The sequence below is a fragment of the Chlamydomonas reinhardtii genome, chromosome 12 (genome assembly GCF_000002595.2).
Source record: "Chlamydomonas reinhardtii strain CC-503 cw92 mt+ chromosome 12, whole genome shotgun sequence".
Lineage (NCBI taxonomy): Eukaryota > Viridiplantae > Chlorophyta > Chlorophyceae > Chlamydomonadales > Chlamydomonadaceae > Chlamydomonas > Chlamydomonas reinhardtii.
Genome location: NC_057015.1, coordinates 1,435,518 through 1,452,611, shown reverse-complemented (window position 1 = coordinate 1,452,611; position 17,094 = coordinate 1,435,518). Strand labels below are relative to the sequence as shown.

General features: G+C 64.7%; 4 protein-coding genes across 4 annotated transcripts; 2 read left to right on the top strand and 2 right to left on the bottom strand.

Moving 5' to 3' along the window:
- Positions 1–65: 65 nt before the first annotated feature.
- Positions 66–1,857, bottom strand: CHLRE_12g487750v5 (uncharacterized protein). The gene is made up of 2 exons (XM_043067869.1): positions 1,011–1,857; positions 66–539 (listed from the first exon to the last, which is right to left on the bottom strand). Exon 1 carries the CDS (start codon positions 1,792–1,794, stop codon positions 1,492–1,494), a length of 303 nt encoding a protein of 100 aa, XP_042918066.1. The 5' UTR covers positions 1,795–1,857; the 3' UTR covers positions 66–539; positions 1,011–1,491.
- A 5,888-nt stretch (positions 1,858–7,745) lies between these two features.
- On the bottom strand, positions 7,746–12,657 carry CHLRE_12g487800v5 (uncharacterized protein). The gene is made up of 5 exons (XM_001691044.2): positions 12,380–12,657; positions 12,195–12,269; positions 11,882–12,042; positions 10,975–11,691; positions 7,746–10,817 (listed from the first exon to the last, which is right to left on the bottom strand). The coding sequence occupies exons 1-5, from the start codon at positions 12,449–12,451 to the stop codon at positions 7,901–7,903; spliced, it is 3,942 nt and encodes a 1,313-aa protein (XP_001691096.2). The 5' UTR covers positions 12,452–12,657; the 3' UTR covers positions 7,746–7,900.
- Positions 12,658–12,757: 100 nt separating this feature from the next.
- Positions 12,758–15,250, top strand: CHLRE_12g487850v5 (uncharacterized protein). The gene is made up of 3 exons (XM_001690857.2): positions 12,758–13,152; positions 13,643–13,830; positions 14,490–15,250. The coding sequence occupies exons 1-3, from the start codon at positions 13,005–13,007 to the stop codon at positions 14,712–14,714; spliced, it is 561 nt and encodes a 186-aa protein (XP_001690909.1). The 5' UTR covers positions 12,758–13,004; the 3' UTR covers positions 14,715–15,250.
- A 47-nt stretch (positions 15,251–15,297) lies between these two features.
- CHLRE_12g487900v5 (uncharacterized protein) lies at positions 15,298–17,093 on the top strand. The gene is made up of 4 exons (XM_001690858.2): positions 15,298–15,918; positions 16,108–16,196; positions 16,340–16,435; positions 16,629–17,093. Exons 1-4 carry the CDS (start codon positions 15,891–15,893, stop codon positions 16,719–16,721), a joined length of 306 nt encoding a protein of 101 aa, XP_001690910.2. The 5' UTR covers positions 15,298–15,890; the 3' UTR covers positions 16,722–17,093.
- Position 17,094: the final 1 nt, after the last annotated feature.

Sequence of the window (17,094 nt, the reverse complement as noted above, 5' to 3'; positions counted from 1 at the left end):
CAAGCCTGAGCCAACAAGCACCAGCAGCCCCGGTGCAACAGACCCAGCACTCGACCGGGAGAGCGAGGTAGTGAGAACTACCGGTTGGGCTGCTTGCAGGGCCAAGCGCATGCCGACCAGCGGGGCATGCACCATCCCTCAACAACAGCCCTCAGGGACGTTCCACACTGGCATGCTTGCGAGGTCACAGGCAAGAGCAAGCAACCCACAACACGGCAGTTAATAGACCGCTGCCCTGTCATACCTGCTTATCCGGCAACTGGAAGCTTGTGCAGACAAGTATGGCCTTCCACTCATTCCAAGGGAATGGGTTATGCTCCCTGCTGTACCGCTCGGCCCCGGGTACTGGCATACTTCAGTAGGCTAGCCGCCCAGCTGCCTCTAGCCGCCCACGCGCTCCACGATGTCGACCATCCGCAAATGCGCTCCTTGGTGCCGGCACATATGCCCGGCTTGGCATCGTCCAGATGCAGCGGGTCCACACAGTCGACTACCCAGGCAGCTCATCATCGGTACAGAGGCCCTTCCGGGTTGCTTACCTGCACAAGACAAATGCAGACGAGGAATAGGGCACACGGATCATCAGTAAGCTGCAACGGAGGGAGTGCTTGATAGTATGGATGTTGGGAACAGGGTAGGGTGTGCCCCACGGGTGTGCCCCGTGTCCTATGCAAAGCGCGGCTCAGAAATTATTAGTCTTCTTATTGTGTCGCTCATCGACGAGTCTTGCCGAGTGGGATGTAACATCCTTGCCGCTAGAACTGTGCGAGGTGCGGGCGCAGCCCTGTCACCAAGTGTGCGTGCAGTATGCCAGTGCTAGGTCCGGGTGAAACACACGCCGATTCCGTGTGCAAAGTGCGACCGGAAAGTCTTGGCTCAGAAATTATTAGTCTTCGTTAAATGTGCGCTCAGCGGAAGCCTCACGTATTGCAAAGGTAGCATCCCCACCAAGACTCTCCGGCTTGTGCTCACTGCTTCATGCTGTACTTTCAGACATTTCTGAGGCGCACCTTGTATCCAGTCTTCGTAGTAGAGCAGCTTGCCGTGGAAGGAGGGCCCTCGCCGCCGCCATGGAAAGCCAGTCAGCACAGGGGACTCAGTAATATAGCTGCACTATACGACTGTAGTGCTCCACTGACAGCTTCCGAAGTGCGTCCCGCCTTCGTGCCTGGGCTTGAGACCTAACTCAGCGCATCGGACTCGCTGGAGAGACGAATCTCCTCGCAGGAAAGAACCGGACTGCACAGATTGCTTACAGAAAATGCTAGCTTGGACTTGTGTATGTGCATGTGCATGTTGTCTTCAAGCTCGCATGAAGCCGTACGCGATGGGCCCTGCCCTAGCTCCACCGGCTGTGCCCCTGTGCAACCCGTCCCTGCACTCCGTACTTGCAAAGGAACTATACACAGACGATTAGCGTGCTGTGCTCAGGTCGCCATCCCACCTCTCAGCCACGCCCAGGCGCCCGCGTCCTGCACCTTTCTGCCACCCTCACCGCAACCCGCCCGACCTTGCGCCGCTGCCGCCTGTGCCATTGCGGCGTAGCCCCGCAGCAGGAGCCTCAGCACCCACGCCCAGTCCCAGGCCCAGTCCCAGACCCGCTCCCACATGGCTGTGTTCCGACCCCAGGGCTGCGCCCCCCGCTGCGCCGTTGCTGCTGTGTGTGAAGGAGCTCTGCAGCTCGTCCAGCTGCTGCTTGATGCGTGCGAACATGGCCTCACTGCGCAGGCCCTGCAGCTTGGCGGCACTGGTGCCGCCCACGTCGTCCGCGGCGGCCGCCGTCGGTTCCTTCATTTGCCTATTAGCATATAGGTGGGCCCAAACGACCGCAAACAAGCCACCTTGAAGTGGGGGTAGTCCGAATCCTAACGAAATGCGCACCCGGCGAAGATGTCGGCATGCCCACCCACGCGCCACGCATGCGCCCTGTGCCCGTCCAGTGGGCTCCTAGCACGCACGCCTGTATGCACACACACGTGCAACAAGCAGGCGCCGGCATTTGTGCGGCGGCCGCGCGGGCGCTGGGGCCGTCCGTGGGCTCTTCGGCGTGTGGGGTGGCCGGACGCCCGGCCACCGTGTGGCCCGCCCGGGTTGATTCCTGGCGGCCCGAGAGCCGCCAAAGCATGCCACATAATGGGGCTTATCACTGCGAGCCGGGCAGGTCCAGCACCCACCCAGGCTCCAAGGCACGGAAGCGGACCATGCCCAAACGCCGCAGCCATACGCACGCCCCCAAAGGGCCCCCACGCGAAGCCTCCCTGCCCCCGCACACGCCTTGCCTTCCCCGCCCCCTCGCGCGTCCCATATGCGTCCTGCCAGTCTGTAGGTGTATTATGAAGAGGGGCAGCGCGCCTTCAGCCAATCCCACGCCCGGGCCGCGACTGAGGATGCGCTGCGTGCGTATGCGCCGTCGGTGGGCGGCGGTGGGCGGTGAGCCGAGCGCATTGGTGCGTGTCGGCGGCTCCAGGCTGCCCAGAGCCGCCTGCACTGCAATGCATAGACACTATGTCGGGCATCCACGCCATGGCGACACGCAAAGTCAGCCGCGGCAGCCCCTGCCAGCTCCGGGCGCAGAGAGTGGCCTGGCACGCACCCCTGGGCTGGGCACCGCCTAGGGGGCGTCCGTGTGCGAGCTTCTCTGCCGAGGTGTGGTGCTGAAGACTGGTATGCATGTACCCAGAGGCGCCTGGGGGTCTGGGGGCAGGAGTGGGGTGCAGCAGAGGGGCGTGGCGGGCCCAGGAAGTGCACGCAGGGCATGGCCAGGGCACCGTGGTTCGGCCCGACCTGGCACACGTTTGTGGTGGTGCTGGTGCGCGCCGCGAGAAACCAAATATACATGCATATGAGCAATCAATAGAATGCACTGGGCAAGCTGCAATTACTCATGCTTCAGGAGTTGTTTTCGCATTTCTCGCGCGGCCGGCCAGGTCGCGAGGCGCTGAGGGTCTGCCCAAAAGTCGCCACTTTCCTGGCGTCGGTTCCTTCATTTGCCTATAAGCATATAGGTGGGCCCAAACGACCGCAAACAAGCCACCTTGAAGTGGGGGTAGTCCGAATCCTAACGAAATGCGCACCCGGCGAAGATGTCGGCATGCCCACCCACGCGCCCCGCGTGCGCCCCGTGCCCGTCCAGTGGGCTCCTAGCACGCCTGTATGCACACACATGTGCAACAAGCAGGCGCCGGCATTTGTGCGGCGGCCGCGCGGGCGCTGGGGCCGTCCGTGGGCTCTTCGGCGTGTGGGGTGGCCGGACGCCCGGCCACCGTGTGGCCCGCCCGGGTTGATTCCTGGCGGCCCGAGAGCCGCCAAAGCATGCCACATAATGGGGCTTATCACTGCGAGCCGGGCAGGTCCAGCACCCACCCAGGCTCCAAGGCACGGAAGCGGACCATGCCCAAACGCCGCAGCCATACGCACGCCCCCAAAGGGCCCCCACGCGAAGCCTCCCTGCCCCCGCACACGCCTTGCCTTCCCCGCCCCCTCGCGCGTCCCATATGCGTCCTGCCAGTCTGTAGGTGTATTATGAAGAGGGGCAGCGCGCCTTCAGCCAATCCCACGCCCGGGCCGCGACTGAGGATGCGCTGCGTGCGTATGCGCCGTCGGTGGGCGGCGGTGGGCGGTGAGCCGAGCGCATTGGTGCGTGTCGGCGGCTCCAGGCTGCCCAGAGCCGCCTGCACTGCAATGCATAGACACTATGTCGGGCATCCACGCCATGGCGACACGCAAAGTCAGCCGCGGCAGCCCCTGCCAGCTCCGGGCGCAGAGAGTGGCCTGGCACGCACCCCTGGGCTGGGCACCGCCTAGGGGGCGTCCGTGTGCGAGCTTCTCTGCCGAGGTGTGGTGCTGAAGACTGGTATGCATGTACCCAGAGGCGCCTGGGGGTCTGGGGGCAGGAGTGGGGTGCAGCAGAGGGGCGTGGCGGGCCCAGGAAGTGCACGCAGGGCATGGCCAGGGCACCGTGGTTCGGCCCGACCTGGCACACGTTTGTGGTGGTGCTGGTGCGCGCCGCGAGAAACCAAATATACATGCATATGAGCAATCAATAGAATGCACTGGGCAAGCTGCAATTACTCATGCTTCAGGATTTGTTTTCGCATTTCTCGCGCGGCCGGCCAGGTCGCGAGGCGCTGAGGGTCTGCCCAAAAGTCGCCACTTTCCTGGCGTCGGTTCCTTCATTTGCCTATAAGCATATAGGTGGGCCCAAACGACCGCAAACAAGCCACCTTGAAGTGGGGGTAGTCCGAATCCTAACGAAATGCGCACCCGGCGAAGATGTCGGCATGCCCACCCACGCGCCCCGCGTGCGCCCCGTGCCCGTCCAGTGGGCTCCTAGCACGCCTGTATGCACACACATGTGCAACAAGCAGGCGCCGGCATTTGTGCGGCGGCCGCGCGGGCGCTGGGGCCGTCCGTGGGCTCTTCGGCGTGTGGGGTGGCCGGACGCCCGGCCACCGTGTGGCCCGCCCGGGTTGATTCCTGGCGGCCCGAGAGCCGCCAAAGCATGCCACATAATGGGGCTTATCACTGCGAGCCGGGCAGGTCCAGCACCCACCCAGGCTCCAAGGCACGGAAGCGGACCATGCCCAAACGCCGCAGCCATACGCACGCCCCCAAAGGGCCCCCACGCGAAGCCTCCCTGCCCCCGCACACGCCTTGCCTTCCCCGCCCCCTCGCGCGTCCCATATGCGTCCTGCCAGTCTGTAGGTGTATTATGAAGAGGGGCAGCGCGCCTTCAGCCAATCCCACGCCCGGGCCGCGACTGAGGATGCGCTGCGTGCGTATGCGCCGTCGGTGGGCGGCGGTGGGCGGTGAGCCGAGCGCATTGGTGCGTGTCGGCGGCTCCAGGCTGCCCAGAGCCGCCTGCACTGCAATGCATAGACACTATGTCGGGCATCCACGCCATGGCGACACGCAAAGTCAGCCGCGGCAGCCCCTGCCAGCTCCGGGCGCAGAGAGTGGCCTGGCACGCACCCCTGGGCTGGGCACCGCCTAGGGGGCGTCCGTGTGCGAGCTTCTCTGCCGAGGTGTGGTGCTGAAGACTGGTATGCATGTACCCAGAGGCGCCTGGGGGTCTGGGGGCAGGAGTGGGGTGCAGCAGAGGGGCGTGGCGGGCCCAGGAAGTGCACGCAGGGCATGGCCAGGGCACCGTGGTTCGGCCCGACCTGGCACACGTTTGTGGTGGTGCTGGTGCGCGCCGCGAGAAACCAAATATACATGCATATGAGCAATCAATAGAATGCACTGGGCAAGCTGCAATTACTCATGCTTCAGGAGTTGTTTTCGCATTTCTCGCGCGGCCGGCCAGGTCGCGAGGCGCTGAGGGTCTGCCCAAAAGTCGCCACTTTCCTGGCGTCGGTTCCTTCATTTGCCTATAAGCATATAGGTGGGCCCAAACGACCGCAAACAAGCCACCTTGAAGTGGGGGTAGTCCGAATCCTAACGAAATGCGCACCCGGCGAAGATGTCGGCATGCCCACCCACGCGCCCCGCGTGCGCCCCGTGCCCGTCCAGTGGGCTCCTAGCACGCCTGTATGCACACACATGTGCAACAAGCAGGCGCCGGCATTTGTGCGGCGGCCGCGCGGGCGCTGGGGCCGTCCGTGGGCTCTTCGGCGTGTGGGGTGGCCGGACGCCCGGCCACCGTGTGGCCCGCCCGGGTTGATTCCTGGCGGCCCGAGAGCCGCCAAAGCATGCCACATAATGGGGCTTATCACTGCGAGCCGGGCAGGTCCAGCACCCACCCAGGCTCCAAGGCACGGAAGCGGACCATGCCCAAACGCCGCAGCCATACGCACGCCCCCAACGGGCCCCCACGCGAAGCCTCCCTGCCCCCGCACACGCCTTGCCTTCCCCGCCCCCTCGCGCGTCCCATATGCGTCCTGACAGTCTGTAGGTGTATTATGAAGAGGGGCAGCGCGCCTTCAGCCAATCCCACGCCCGGGCCGCGACTGAGGATGCGCTGCGTGCGTATGCGCCGTCGGTGGGCGGCGGTGGGCGGTGAGCCGAGCGCATTGGTGCGTGTCGGCGGCTCCAGGCTGCCCAGAGCCGCCTGCACTGCAATGCATAGACACTATGTCGGGCATCCACGCCATGGCGACACGCAAAGTCAGCCGCGGCAGCCCCTGCCAGCTCCGGGCGCAGAGAGTGGCCTGGCACGCACCCCTGGGTTGGGCACCGCCTAGGGGGCGTCCGTGTGCGAGCTTCTCTGCCGAGGTGTGGTGCTGAAGACTGGTATGCATGTACCCAGAGGCGCCTGGGGGTCTGGGGGCAGGAGTGGGGTGCAGCAGAGGGGCGTGGCGGGCCCAGGAAGTGCACGCAGGGCATGGCCAGGGCACCGTGGTTCGGCCCGACCTGGCACACGTTTGTGGTGGTGCTGGTGCGCGCCGCGAGAAACCAAATATACATGCATATGAGTAATCAGTAGAATGCACTGGGCAAGCTGCAATTACTCATGCTTCAGGAGTTGTTTTCGCATTTCTCGCGCGGCCGGCCAGGTCGCGAGGCGCTGAGGGTCTGCCCAAAAGTCGCCACTTTCCTGGCGTCGGTTCCTTCATTTGCCTATAAGCATATAGGTGGGCCCAAACGACCGCAAACAAGCCACCTTGAAGTGGGGGTAGTCCGAATCCTAACGAAATGCGCACCCGGCGAAGATGTCGGCATGCCCACCCACGCGCCCCGCATACGCCCCGTGCCCGTCCAGTGGGCTCCTAGCACGCCTGTATGCACACACATGTGCAACAAGCAGGCGCCGGCATTTGTGCGGCGGCCGCGCGGGCGCTGGGGCCGTCCGTGGGCTCTTCGGCGTGTGGGGTGGCCGGACGCCCGGCCACCGTGTGGCCCGCCCGGGTTGATTCCTGGCGGCCCGAGAGCCGCCAAAGCATGCCACATAATGGGGCTTATCACTGCGAGCCGGGCAGGTCCAGCACCCACCCAGGCTCCAAGGCACGGAAGCGGACCATGCCCAAACGCCGCAGCCATACGCACGCCCCCAAAGGGCCCCCACGCGAAGCCTCCCTGCCCCCGCACACGCCTTGCCTTCCCCGCCCCCTCGCGCGTCCCATATGCGTCCTGCCAGTCTGTAGGTGTATTATGAAGAGGGGCAGCGCGCCTTCAGCCAATCCCACGCCCGGGCCGCGACTGAGGATGCGCTGCGTGCGTATGCGCCGTCGGTGGGCGGCGGTGGGCGGTGAGCCGAGCGCATTGGTGCGTGCCGGCGGCTCCAGGCTGCCCAGAGCCGCCTGCACTGCAATGCATAGACACTATGTCGGGGAGTCGGGGAGTACGGGGACTGCATGTTCCTGGTGCTACCTGATGATGTGGAATCCCCGCCTCCCTCGCCTTGAACCTGCCTCTGGGGTGTGGGCGTCGGGTGTCGGTGATGCGGTCTTCGGTTGCTTCGTATTGCTCGCGCATCTGCGGGTTCTGTACTGCAGGGCTGGCGTATGATTGGGCGTCGCCGGACTGTATGCCCGGTGTACCTGGTTTTGCGTCTGGTGCTGTAGACCGCGCTTCGTGCGCCGACCTGGTTTGCTGCACGGTTGTGGGGCTCTGGCGGGCTTCGGCTTGGCTTCGACTTATGCCGGTGTGGCAGCTGAGACACGCTTTTTGCGCAGAAACAATGCACGGTTTGGTGAAGGTCGGCAGCCAGCTGGAGGGAGGGCGGTTTCCCTTCGGGCCGGAGATGGTCCCCTCCTGACCTGGGTGCTGGGCACCCTTGCTTGGTCGGACTGTCCCTTCTTGTAATGTCGCATTCATATAGGTGGGCCCAAACGACCGCAACTGTCCCTGCACTCCGCATTTGCAAAGGAACTATACACAGACGATTAGCGTGCTATGCTCAGGTCTCCATCCCACCTCTCTGCCACGCCAAGGCGCCCGCCTTCCGCACCTTGCTGCCCCCTCAACGCAACCCGCCCGCCCTTGCGCCGTTGCCGCCTGTGCCATAGCGGCGTAGCCCCGCAGCAGGAGCCTCAGCGCCCACGCCCACGCCCATGCCCAGTTCCAGGCCCGCTCCCACATGGCTGTGTCCCGACCCCAGGGCTGCGCCCCCCGCTGCGCCGTTGCTGCTGTGTGTGAAGGAGCTCTGCAGCTCGTCCAGCTGCTGCTTGATGCGCGCGAACATGGCCTCACTGCGCAGGCCCTGCAGCTTGGCGGCACTGGTGCCGCCCACGTCGTCCGCGGCGGCCGCCGCCGCCACGTAGGACTGGTCCGTACGGCTGCCACCCAGCCCGTACGACAGCGGCACAGATGACAAGCTAGGCGGAAACAGGGGCTCGCCGGGGGCTGCGCCGCAGCCGCGGCGGCCGGCGGCAGCCCCGGCGCCAACTCCCGCGGGGCCGTGATTGTCGCGCTGGAAGGATGCGGCCGGCACCTTACAGCCGTTCGCGACCGCAGCCGCAGCAGTAGCAGCAGTGCTGGCTTTGCGTGGACCGGTCTGGTCCGGCGGAAGAGTGCGGTCCCCATACAAGGTCTGGTGGGCTTCTGGAGGCCCAGGCCGGCCTGGCTGCGAGACCACGGCTTCAGTGTTCCGGAAGCGGTTGACCGCAGGCTCATGCTGCTGCAGCGGCGAGCGCAGCGGCGCCGTGCCTGCGTGCGCTGCAGCCGACGCGGCGCTCCCGGTGCCGGCTTTGGCGCCGAAAGTCCTCGGTGCGGTGGAGGGCGCAAAGTGGCCGGCGGGCTCGTGACGAGCCCCGCCAGCCCCCCCACCAGCTCTGAATGTAGTGTGCTCGTGCTGCCGCTGCTCACGGAGGTACGCCGCCACGGGTGAGATGTCGATGCCGTGCGGCAGTGTGGAATGCCGCGTCGCCGACGCCGGCGCCGGAGACGTACCGGCGCTGCTGCTGGCTGTCTCGTAGTACGTTTTGGCGTACGGCGCGGCATTGGGGCTGTACGGACTGTAGGGGCTGGATGCGCCCGGGTGCGCTGGCCTGCTGTTGCTGCTGCTATTGCTGGCGCTGCTGCTAGCGGCAAGCACTGCGTCCTTCTCGTGCCGATGCCGCCCGGGCCGACTGCTGTCGCTCTCCTCCGCCACCCCGCTTCGGTACTCGAAAGCCCCGCCGCGTGCCGCGCTCGAGTCCGGCGTGAACAGGCTTGCCGCCCACCGCCGGCCACTGTCAGCCGCTCCCTCCTCGTCCTCTTGCTCCTCCTCATCCTGCTCATCCTCCACCTTGCCATGGCCGTGGTTGACTGCCTGTTCGTGCCCGTCTTCCTCCTCCTCCCCGGGCTCCCCGCGGCGGAAGTCCCGCTGCAGCCCCTCCAGCTGCTGCCGCAGGCCGCGCACCATGGATGCCAGGCCATCCAGGGATGATGAGTACGACAGGCCACTGGCACCGCTTCCGCTGCTGCCAACTGGTGCCCGCATGCCCGCACCTGCCTTTCCACTGCCGCCCGTGGCTGCGCTGCCGCCGCTGCCTGCAGCGTTGTTGCGGTGTGCTGCCTTGCGGCGAGCATCGTTGCCATTTACACGCCCTCTACCGGTACCGCTGTCAGCTGCGCTGCTGTCCTTGCTGTGGCTGCGGCTGCGGGCCGCCGGCGAGTGGCCTGTGCGCAGCGGGTGGGCCGCCGGGGCGCCGTGGCGCTGCTGACTTGCGGGCCCCGGTGAGCTGCTGTTCCCACCGCGGGCACCAGCAGGAGACGCCTTGTGCGAGGAGCTAGCCACCTGCGCATCCCGAGCCTCATGCAGATGTGGCGCCGCCGGGGCTCGCTCTCCCTGAAGGCTAGGGCCACGTCTGCTCCGCAGCTGGGGTGAGCCGTCATAACGACCGCGTGCTGCTGCCTCCTTTCCCACTGCGCCCCAGAGTGGACCCTGTGCGCCTTTGCGCGGGTGCTGCGTCTGGCTCGGCTCGCCGGGCGGCGGGCCCGGCCGCAGGGGCGCAGCCGATGTGGCCCGGCCCGGGGCGGTGGCGGCAGCCACAGGCGCCTGCGCACCGCCAGCGGAGCTGCTGCCGCCGCCGGCTGTGGCCAGGTGCCTCCACAGTGACGTAGGATCCTCGACGGGGCTGCTGACGGAACGGCGAAGGCGCTTTCCAGCTGGCCCTTCGCGTTTATCGTCTACCGGCGAGCGAGCGCCGTCTTGTTCCTCCGCGCCGGCATCTTGCGGGTGCTGGTGTCCGGTGTGGCTCTGCGGAGCCTGCGCCCTGCCAGCTGCAGCCGCCAATTCGCCGCCATGTGCATGCCCCCTGCTGGTACTCGCTCCCCCTGCTCCTCCTCCTCCTCCTCCTCCTCCTCCTCCTCCTCCTGCTGCTGCTGCTGCTGCTGCTGTGGCACCCGAAGGCCCGACGCCACAGCCAGTGGCAGCAGGCCCGGCTGTTGAAGGCTGCCGTGGCAGTGAACTAGATGCAACCACCACCGCAGGCGCGACCGACGGCTCCGATGCGCCCCATGCGGACTCGTCCTCAGTACTGTGGAACAGCCGCACGGGCAAGGCATCAGAGCCGCCGTACGCCGACGGCCGCTCAGACCTTGCACCGCCGTGGCCGAGCCCTGCCGGCGAGGCCCCAGGGACTGCGGCTGCCGCATGCACAGCAGCAGCAGTGGCGGCTACGCCGCCGGCTCTGCCACCGAACACGCGCGCACAGGAGGCTGGCATGGAGAACGGGGAACACGTGGAGGCCGCGACCGAGGGCGGGTAGTTGGGCGGTGGAGTGGATGCGTCGCTGTCGGCGCCGGCAAACAGCGAGGACAGGCCCGGGCTGGGGTAGGCGCCAGCGTAAGGGCTGGCTGCCGTGGGCGGCGCTGCAGCAGCAGCTGCAGACTTTGTGGTGGCAGCGGCAGGCCCTGCGCTGCTGTTGCCTACAGCATAGCTGTCGCTGACCTCCCTGCAGCGACATGTACCATCTTAGCACGACTGTGTCAGGCGCGCAAGTCAACGAAGAGACCCGTCTATGGCAGATGCCGCTAGAGATAGCCCGTTCATGAGCTGGGGGAAACCCACTCCTATTGTCCTAGACCCGAAACGCCACGGCGTCATCCCACCTGATGGGACTGCTTGCCGGCGGGGATGCGACCGCCCACACCGTCACCTCACTGCGGCGGCGCGGCGCCGGCAGCTGCAGGTCATCACGGCCGCTGCCCCCCTCCTGCGGATGCTGCTGGGCAGGCAGGTGGGTGCGCGGCTGCGGTGCGCTTCGGTGCGCGTGCAGGTGTGCGCCCTCCACCCATTCCGACTGCTGGTGCTGGTGCGGCGGCACCTCGGCGCCGTAGCTCCCAGGCTCGGCTGCGGCCTCGCGCACCACAGGCCCGGCATCCACCTCCTCGCAGCCACCACCAATGCTGCGGCCGCGAGCCGGCGCCGCCTCTGGGCTCTGCCCGGACGCCGAGCTGCTGCCCCAGGGCCCTTCTTGCTTGCTGCTGCTCGTTGCATGCTCGCCGGCCGAGCTCGCCGCGCCCTGCACCGTGCTTTCAGCCGCCTTTGCTGCGCTCGCGCTGGCATCCAAGCTTCCATGCGCAGCTGCGAACGGCCCTGCCGCCTGCCGCGGCCAGGCCGCACTGGCCTCCTGCGGCGGGACCTGGCCGCCCGCCACGCGGTGAGCACTGCCGCCGCCCGGCTCCCTCGCCGGCTGCGCCTCGCCTGGTTGCCCCGCCGCGCAGCTTGCCGCCTGCCGCGCCATCAGCTCCTCCAGCTGCCGCGTGCGCATGTGCAGCTGCTCCGTCGCAAACAGGTAGTCGTCAACGATCTGGCCGTATGACTTCCTGTGCAGAGTGACAAACATGGTGTGCAGCGAAGCGATTAGCCAGCTCGAGCGACGAAGTGAGGCGCATTGCCGTGATCAGAGCGCTCGGGGTGCGCTGCTGCGTGTACCGTACCCTGGAGCTGCCCTGCCCTGGTGCTATACTGGAAGCCTGAGGCCGAAGCTCCGCGGAACCAGCGACGAGCCCTTACCGCAGCAGGTCCGTTGCCGCGTCCAGCTGCTCCTGCAGGCGCGCCCGCTCAGCCCGCTCCTGCTCGAGCTGCACGCGCAGCTGGAGCGCCGTCGTGTCCAAGTCGCCATCTGCGCCGCTCTGCTTAGAGACGCCATTGCGAGCAGGCTTGGAGTCAGCGGTCTGCAAGCATCATGTGATCGGCACTGAGTGTTGGGAGGTAGGGGTACGGCAACAAGAGCTATCTCGACTGCATCTGCAAGGCACACAGCACACGCAACTCTCAGCCCAAGACTTGGGGCAGGGTCCTTGTGAAGGGCAGTACTTGCCCTCACCGCAGCCTCTGCCTCAGTGCTTGGTGCTGCCTTCTGCCCATTCGCAGCGACGGTCTTGAGCGAGTAGAAGAGGACCTGTCAAGCGCGTAAGGGTGTATACGGACGACGGTAGTTCACTCCGTGCCTGGCCTGCTAAGCCCTTCAGTGGCCGTCTGTGAATGCAGCTGGTCCATAGAACCCCTTGCCTGTAAGTCCAGCACATACTGCTGGGCTGCAGTAATGTCGTCGAGCACAGCGGGGTTGCCTTCACCAGCCATGGTCTTGCTCTGCGCACACAGACGCTCTGCTAGAACGCGCTCCTGCAAGCGCTGTATCTGTTATACTATATGCACATTGATGCAGCGTAAAGCACGCTACTAGGAAAAGCGCGAAGTAAAGGCAGAGACCCCAGTTCCGCTTCCTTCCAAGCTGTCAAGCTGTCGTTGGGTGCTCGCCCTCGGGCTTATAACTTCAAAGTATTTATCCATACAGAAAGCCCATGAGTGGGCACGGAGCTGGATTTGCCATGAACGGTCCCAATTTCGTGCAAATCGCAGGTTCCATGCAGGCCCCCTGCGTCTGGGAAGACCTGCTGGTAGACGTGACATACTCGACAGATAACAAACCATTTGCACTTAGCCTTTAGCCTGTGCATTTGCCGTGAGACGGCTGTGCTCGCCACCTTCGCGAGCGACGGACAACGCAGCGGTCCTGGTCTAAAATCACTTGACTTAGCCGACAGAAAATCCCAATAACGAATACTTGCTGCATAATTTCACTAAGCCAGTTACCGCGTATCAGGAGCGAGTCACAACACGCAAAAGCCCCGCGATGGGGCAGGCATTCACGAAGCTGTTTGACAGATGGTTTGGGAACAGGGAGATGCGCGTGGTGATGCTGGGCCTGGACGCGGCAGGAAAGACCACCATCCTCTACAAGCTTCACATCGGCGAGGTGCTCACCACTGTGCCGACTATCGGTGAGTCAGAGTATGATCTAAAGTCTAGAAACAAGGTTGGGAGTCTGTCTGCATGGGCCTCTGTCACCTGGAACGGGCCCGGTCCCGAGGCGGAACGTGCGCGCGTGCGTGGGTTGGAAAGCTTCCTTGCCCCCCTGCACCACGGCCAGTAATGACCAGCGGGGTCACCTCTTGTCAGTCTTTGGGCAGAGGAAATCGCGGTGCGATCGGGGCTTCCGGAGCTGTGGTAAGGTGCGCCATCATGCACCTGGTGGGAGCTCCTTGCCTTGGGCCCCAGCGGCAGTCGAGTGCGCCTGTCGAGTCTTGCGATGACACCGTACCTATTCCCGCCACGTACACCAGAAGCAAATACCACATTTTTAGATACCCCTTCTGCCGCTCCAAACGATCCCCAGTATCCCAGCCCATGCTCCATGTACCCCTTATTACAGCCCGAACAGAATCCCCCACACACACAATCCACACACACCTGCGCCCTGCAAACCGACAGGCTTCAACGTTGAGAAGGTGCAATACAAGAACGTTGTGTTCACGGTGTGGGACGTGGGCGGCCAGGAGAAGCTGCGGCCACTGTGGCGGCATTACTTCAACAACACGGATGGGCTCATCTTCGTGGTGGACAGCCAGGACCGCGACCGCATCGGCAAGGCGGCGCAGGAGTTCCAGGCCATCCTGCAGGTGCGTGCGGGCGCAGCGAGCTGCACACGTTTTGTCGGGGCGGGCGGCATTACAAATACGAAGCCCCGAGTGCGCTGGGCTGCACTGCACCGGGAAGGGGCAACAGCCGTCCATGCAAGACGCGAGGGGTTTCGAGGCGGTGAAGATGGGGTTGCCGCTCGCTGAGGCGCATGCGGGGTGGGCATACGTCCACGGCGGGGCCTGGGAACATGGCTGTGCCGTGTGCCTAGGTGTACTGCACGCGAGGGCACGACGCGGGACAACGTGCAAGGAAAGTGCACATGCGGCGCTGACGACAAGCCGTGAATGGAGGGAGGCGCTGCCCTGGACGATGCAGCCCATAGGATGGCTTGCTCGTACGGCTTCTGCTGCCCGTTATCCACCACCGTTGTCAGGCCAGCGCTTGGCTACTGCAACAAGCCGGCAGGCGTGAACCGGCCTATCAGTAGCTCATGCCCTGTAACCCCGTAGCCGGGTCTGGCATGCCGTAACAACAGTTTGAGCGGCAAGGGCCTCGCTCCCGGCATCGCCGTGCCTGCGCGCACAGCCTGTGCCCACCAACCGCTCCCATTATCGTTGCCGTGCCGTGTGCCATGTGTCTCTCACTTCTCTCCCTCACCCCTGCTCGCCCCTCCCTCAACCCTCTCAACCTGGCGCAGGACCCGCTGATGCTGCACAGCGCCATCCTGGTGTTCGCCAACAAGCAGGACATGAAGGGCTGCCTCACGCCCGCCGAGGTATGCACGGCGCTGGGCTTGAGCGACATGCGCACGCGGAAGTGGCACGTACAGAGCTCTGTGGCGACGCGCGGCGAGGGTCTGTATGAGGGGCTCGACTGGCTTGCGACCACACTCAAGAACTCGAATGCGGGGCGGCCGGTGTAAGGCGTGCTGCAGGACCGTGAGATAGTGCAAGGTGCGGAGGAGTAGCAGCGCAGGCCAGTTGAGGTTGGCGGGTGCTGGGATTAGGTGTGGAGTGCGGCAGGCAGGCAGGTTGGTCTTGTCGGGTGTCGGAGAGGCGGAGGTGCACAGGGTGAAGACAATGCCAGGGCCGTTGGTGCAGGGCGGGGGGCGTGATGTCTGTATGTACAGCGTTGAGTGAGGCATTGAGAGATTTGGGGGGGGCTCTTGACTGCGGAGCACGCGAACATGGGCTGGGTCTGCGGCCGGCCCAAACCAGGAAGGTGCTGCACCAGGGCTCACGAACAAGCAACCAGAAAAGCAACGTGTGTGCACGTTGCATGGTGTAGGGGAGGTAGGGCAGGCGGGACTCCCGGTCAGTCAAGGAGTGTATCTGGTTGGGCCGCGCGGGCATCAGGTAAGTCACGGGCCCGGCAAGGTCATCGCCTAGTCAGGATGGGCGTCCGTGCGGCGCGGTCTGGTGAGGTCCCGTACGGCGCAGGTTGTAATTTGCGGCAGGAGCATTCCAACCACTTGCTTGGATGCTCGGGGAATGGACATCGGGCTATGTCAGCTCGGGCTTCTTTCGCGCAAGCACGAATTTCGCGCAGGCGCTGCACGCCCAGCTGCGCGCCTAGGGGAGGCAGCACCTCGGGCAGCACGCTCGATCGCTCTCGCCAAGGGCGCGACCGGCATCCGCTTAGGCCGGCGCGCGCAGGGTATGCCATTGTATTTGTGTAATTCCAAAGCGCTTACTTACCAGCCAGTTGTAGCCGCGCAGTGCCCCGTCCCAGCAGGCGCGTTCGGTACCGTGTCGGGACAGTGTCGGCGCGTGTCGGGAAAACCATCACTCTGTGGTCGGTCAAGCGCCTCAAGAGCTTGCTTGCACGCGAAGTGCGATGCTTCTCAGAATTAGGCACTACACATGTGCGCATAGCGCCTGCTAGTTGACTATCAAGAGCGACCATGTTGCTGACGACCGTTTGTCCTTATCGATATATCAATCGCCCCGCGTCACGCGTGAATACTCAGCGCATCACCGTTTCTGCCCACGCCTCTCTCGCGTCTGTACCCGTGAAGGCTGCACCTGAGAACTCTGCGTCCAACAACCAGTTAAAGCCGCCCAGTAATGTGCATACTGTGACTTTCATCACGCCTAAAATGGTGAAGAGCGTGCAGTCGCGCGATGGTGAGCGCGGCGGGCGCGGGGCTTTGTTAGCGACACAGTGCACATGCCGAAACAGCCCGCAACGCTTGGCTGTCTTTTCGGCATCCGGCAGTTTATAAGCTTTGCGCTGGAACGGACTTATAAGGCGCAGAACTAACAGCTCCGCACGGTGCCCTGTCGCGGCCATCCTTCTGCTGCTGTCCCACCCAGGCGCCAATCTCTACACGGTCGCGGATCACTCCGGCGTTCACCTGCCCGCCAGTTGCAAACAGGGGGCGTGCAGCGCCTGCGTCTGCAAGGTGAATAGCTTCACAGGGCTTGCTCGCGCCGCGGCCCCTCGGCTGACCTGCGGATGGTATTCCACGGCAAGGGTCAGGGTGTGTGCATAATAACCAGGACGACGGTGCCTCTTCGACACGGCCACACACTGCCCGTCTCACAGGTGGTGGAGGGGAATGTAAAGCACACTGTCGACCCGGCCTGCCTCACGCCCAGGCTCAAGGCCGAGGGCTACGTGGCGGTCTGCGTCGCCAACGTGGTGCGTCAGTAAGAAAGAGGTGGGGGCTCCAGCAAAGCGGGATGTGGCAGGCAGCTGAGCTCCGGTCCCTAGCCGCGAGAACGGCCAGCACGTATACACATGTACTGGCATGCACAAGACAGAGGTCTGGCTGGCTTGACAAATGGAGCTGTTGGTATTGTCACCCATGTGTCTGCTTCTGTGGCTTGTGCAGAGCGGTGACGTGAGCCTACAGACGCACATGGGCGCCAAGGTGCGTCAGGCACGTGCTGAGGAGGCCGACCGCATGCGCCACAAGCACGGTTAAACACATGGCAGCACCGGTCGCTCCGGAGCACCAACGCAATGCGTTGCCCCAGAGAGAGGCCCTGCCGCGGTGGGCTGGCTGGGTTGAAGAGTTTTGGGCGGTGCCCATGCTAGGGGGCTGCCAAACATAGGCAAGCAGGTGCTGTGTGTATATGTGCATCCAATGGCCCGCGCAACACTATTGCGGCTTTTACACTACTTCATTGATAGTACGGCATGAGTAGGGGCATTTTCCTTTGGATGAGGATGTTCGGCCTCAGACTGTGGATGGAGGGGCTCAGCCCCTTTTCCCGTGACCGGGGAACACTGTCCTTGGTCAAGGCATTCGTCCGACAGCCGAACAGGGGCTCTTTGCATGCGTTTTCCGGCCAGGG

What these genes read in the sequence shown, in the direction of transcription:
- CHLRE_12g487750v5 (XM_043067869.1), bottom strand. Translation starts at nt 1,794, where the DNA reads ATGAAGGAACCGACGGCGGCCGCCGCGGACGACGTGGGCGGCACCAGT.
- CHLRE_12g487800v5 (XM_001691044.2), bottom strand. Translation starts at nt 12,451, where the DNA reads ATGGCTGGTGAAGGCAACCCCGCTGTGCTCGACGACATTACTGCAGCC. An exon ending in GCGGCAACGGACCTGCTGCG is followed by an intron (nt 11,692 to 11,881) that starts GTAAGGGCTCGT and finishes CACTCTGCACAG; the next exon opens with GAAGTCATACGGCCAGATCG. An exon ending in CCGGCAAGCAGTCCCATCAG is followed by an intron (nt 10,818 to 10,974) that starts GTGGGATGACGC and finishes ATGTCGCTGCAG; the next exon opens with GGAGGTCAGCGACAGCTATG.
- CHLRE_12g487850v5 (XM_001690857.2), top strand. Translation starts at nt 13,005, where the DNA reads ATGGGGCAGGCATTCACGAAGCTGTTTGACAGATGGTTTGGGAACAGG. An exon ending in CACCACTGTGCCGACTATCG is followed by an intron (nt 13,153 to 13,642) that starts GTGAGTCAGAGT and finishes GCAAACCGACAG; the next exon opens with GCTTCAACGTTGAGAAGGTG. An exon ending in AGTTCCAGGCCATCCTGCAG is followed by an intron (nt 13,831 to 14,489) that starts GTGCGTGCGGGC and finishes AACCTGGCGCAG; the next exon opens with GACCCGCTGATGCTGCACAG.
- CHLRE_12g487900v5 (XM_001690858.2), top strand. Translation starts at nt 15,891, where the DNA reads ATGGTGAAGAGCGTGCAGTCGCGCGATG. An exon ending in GAGCGTGCAGTCGCGCGATG is followed by an intron (nt 15,919 to 16,107) that starts GTGAGCGCGGCG and finishes TGTCCCACCCAG; the next exon opens with GCGCCAATCTCTACACGGTC. An exon ending in CGGTCTGCGTCGCCAACGTG is followed by an intron (nt 16,436 to 16,628) that starts GTGCGTCAGTAA and finishes TGGCTTGTGCAG; the next exon opens with AGCGGTGACGTGAGCCTACA.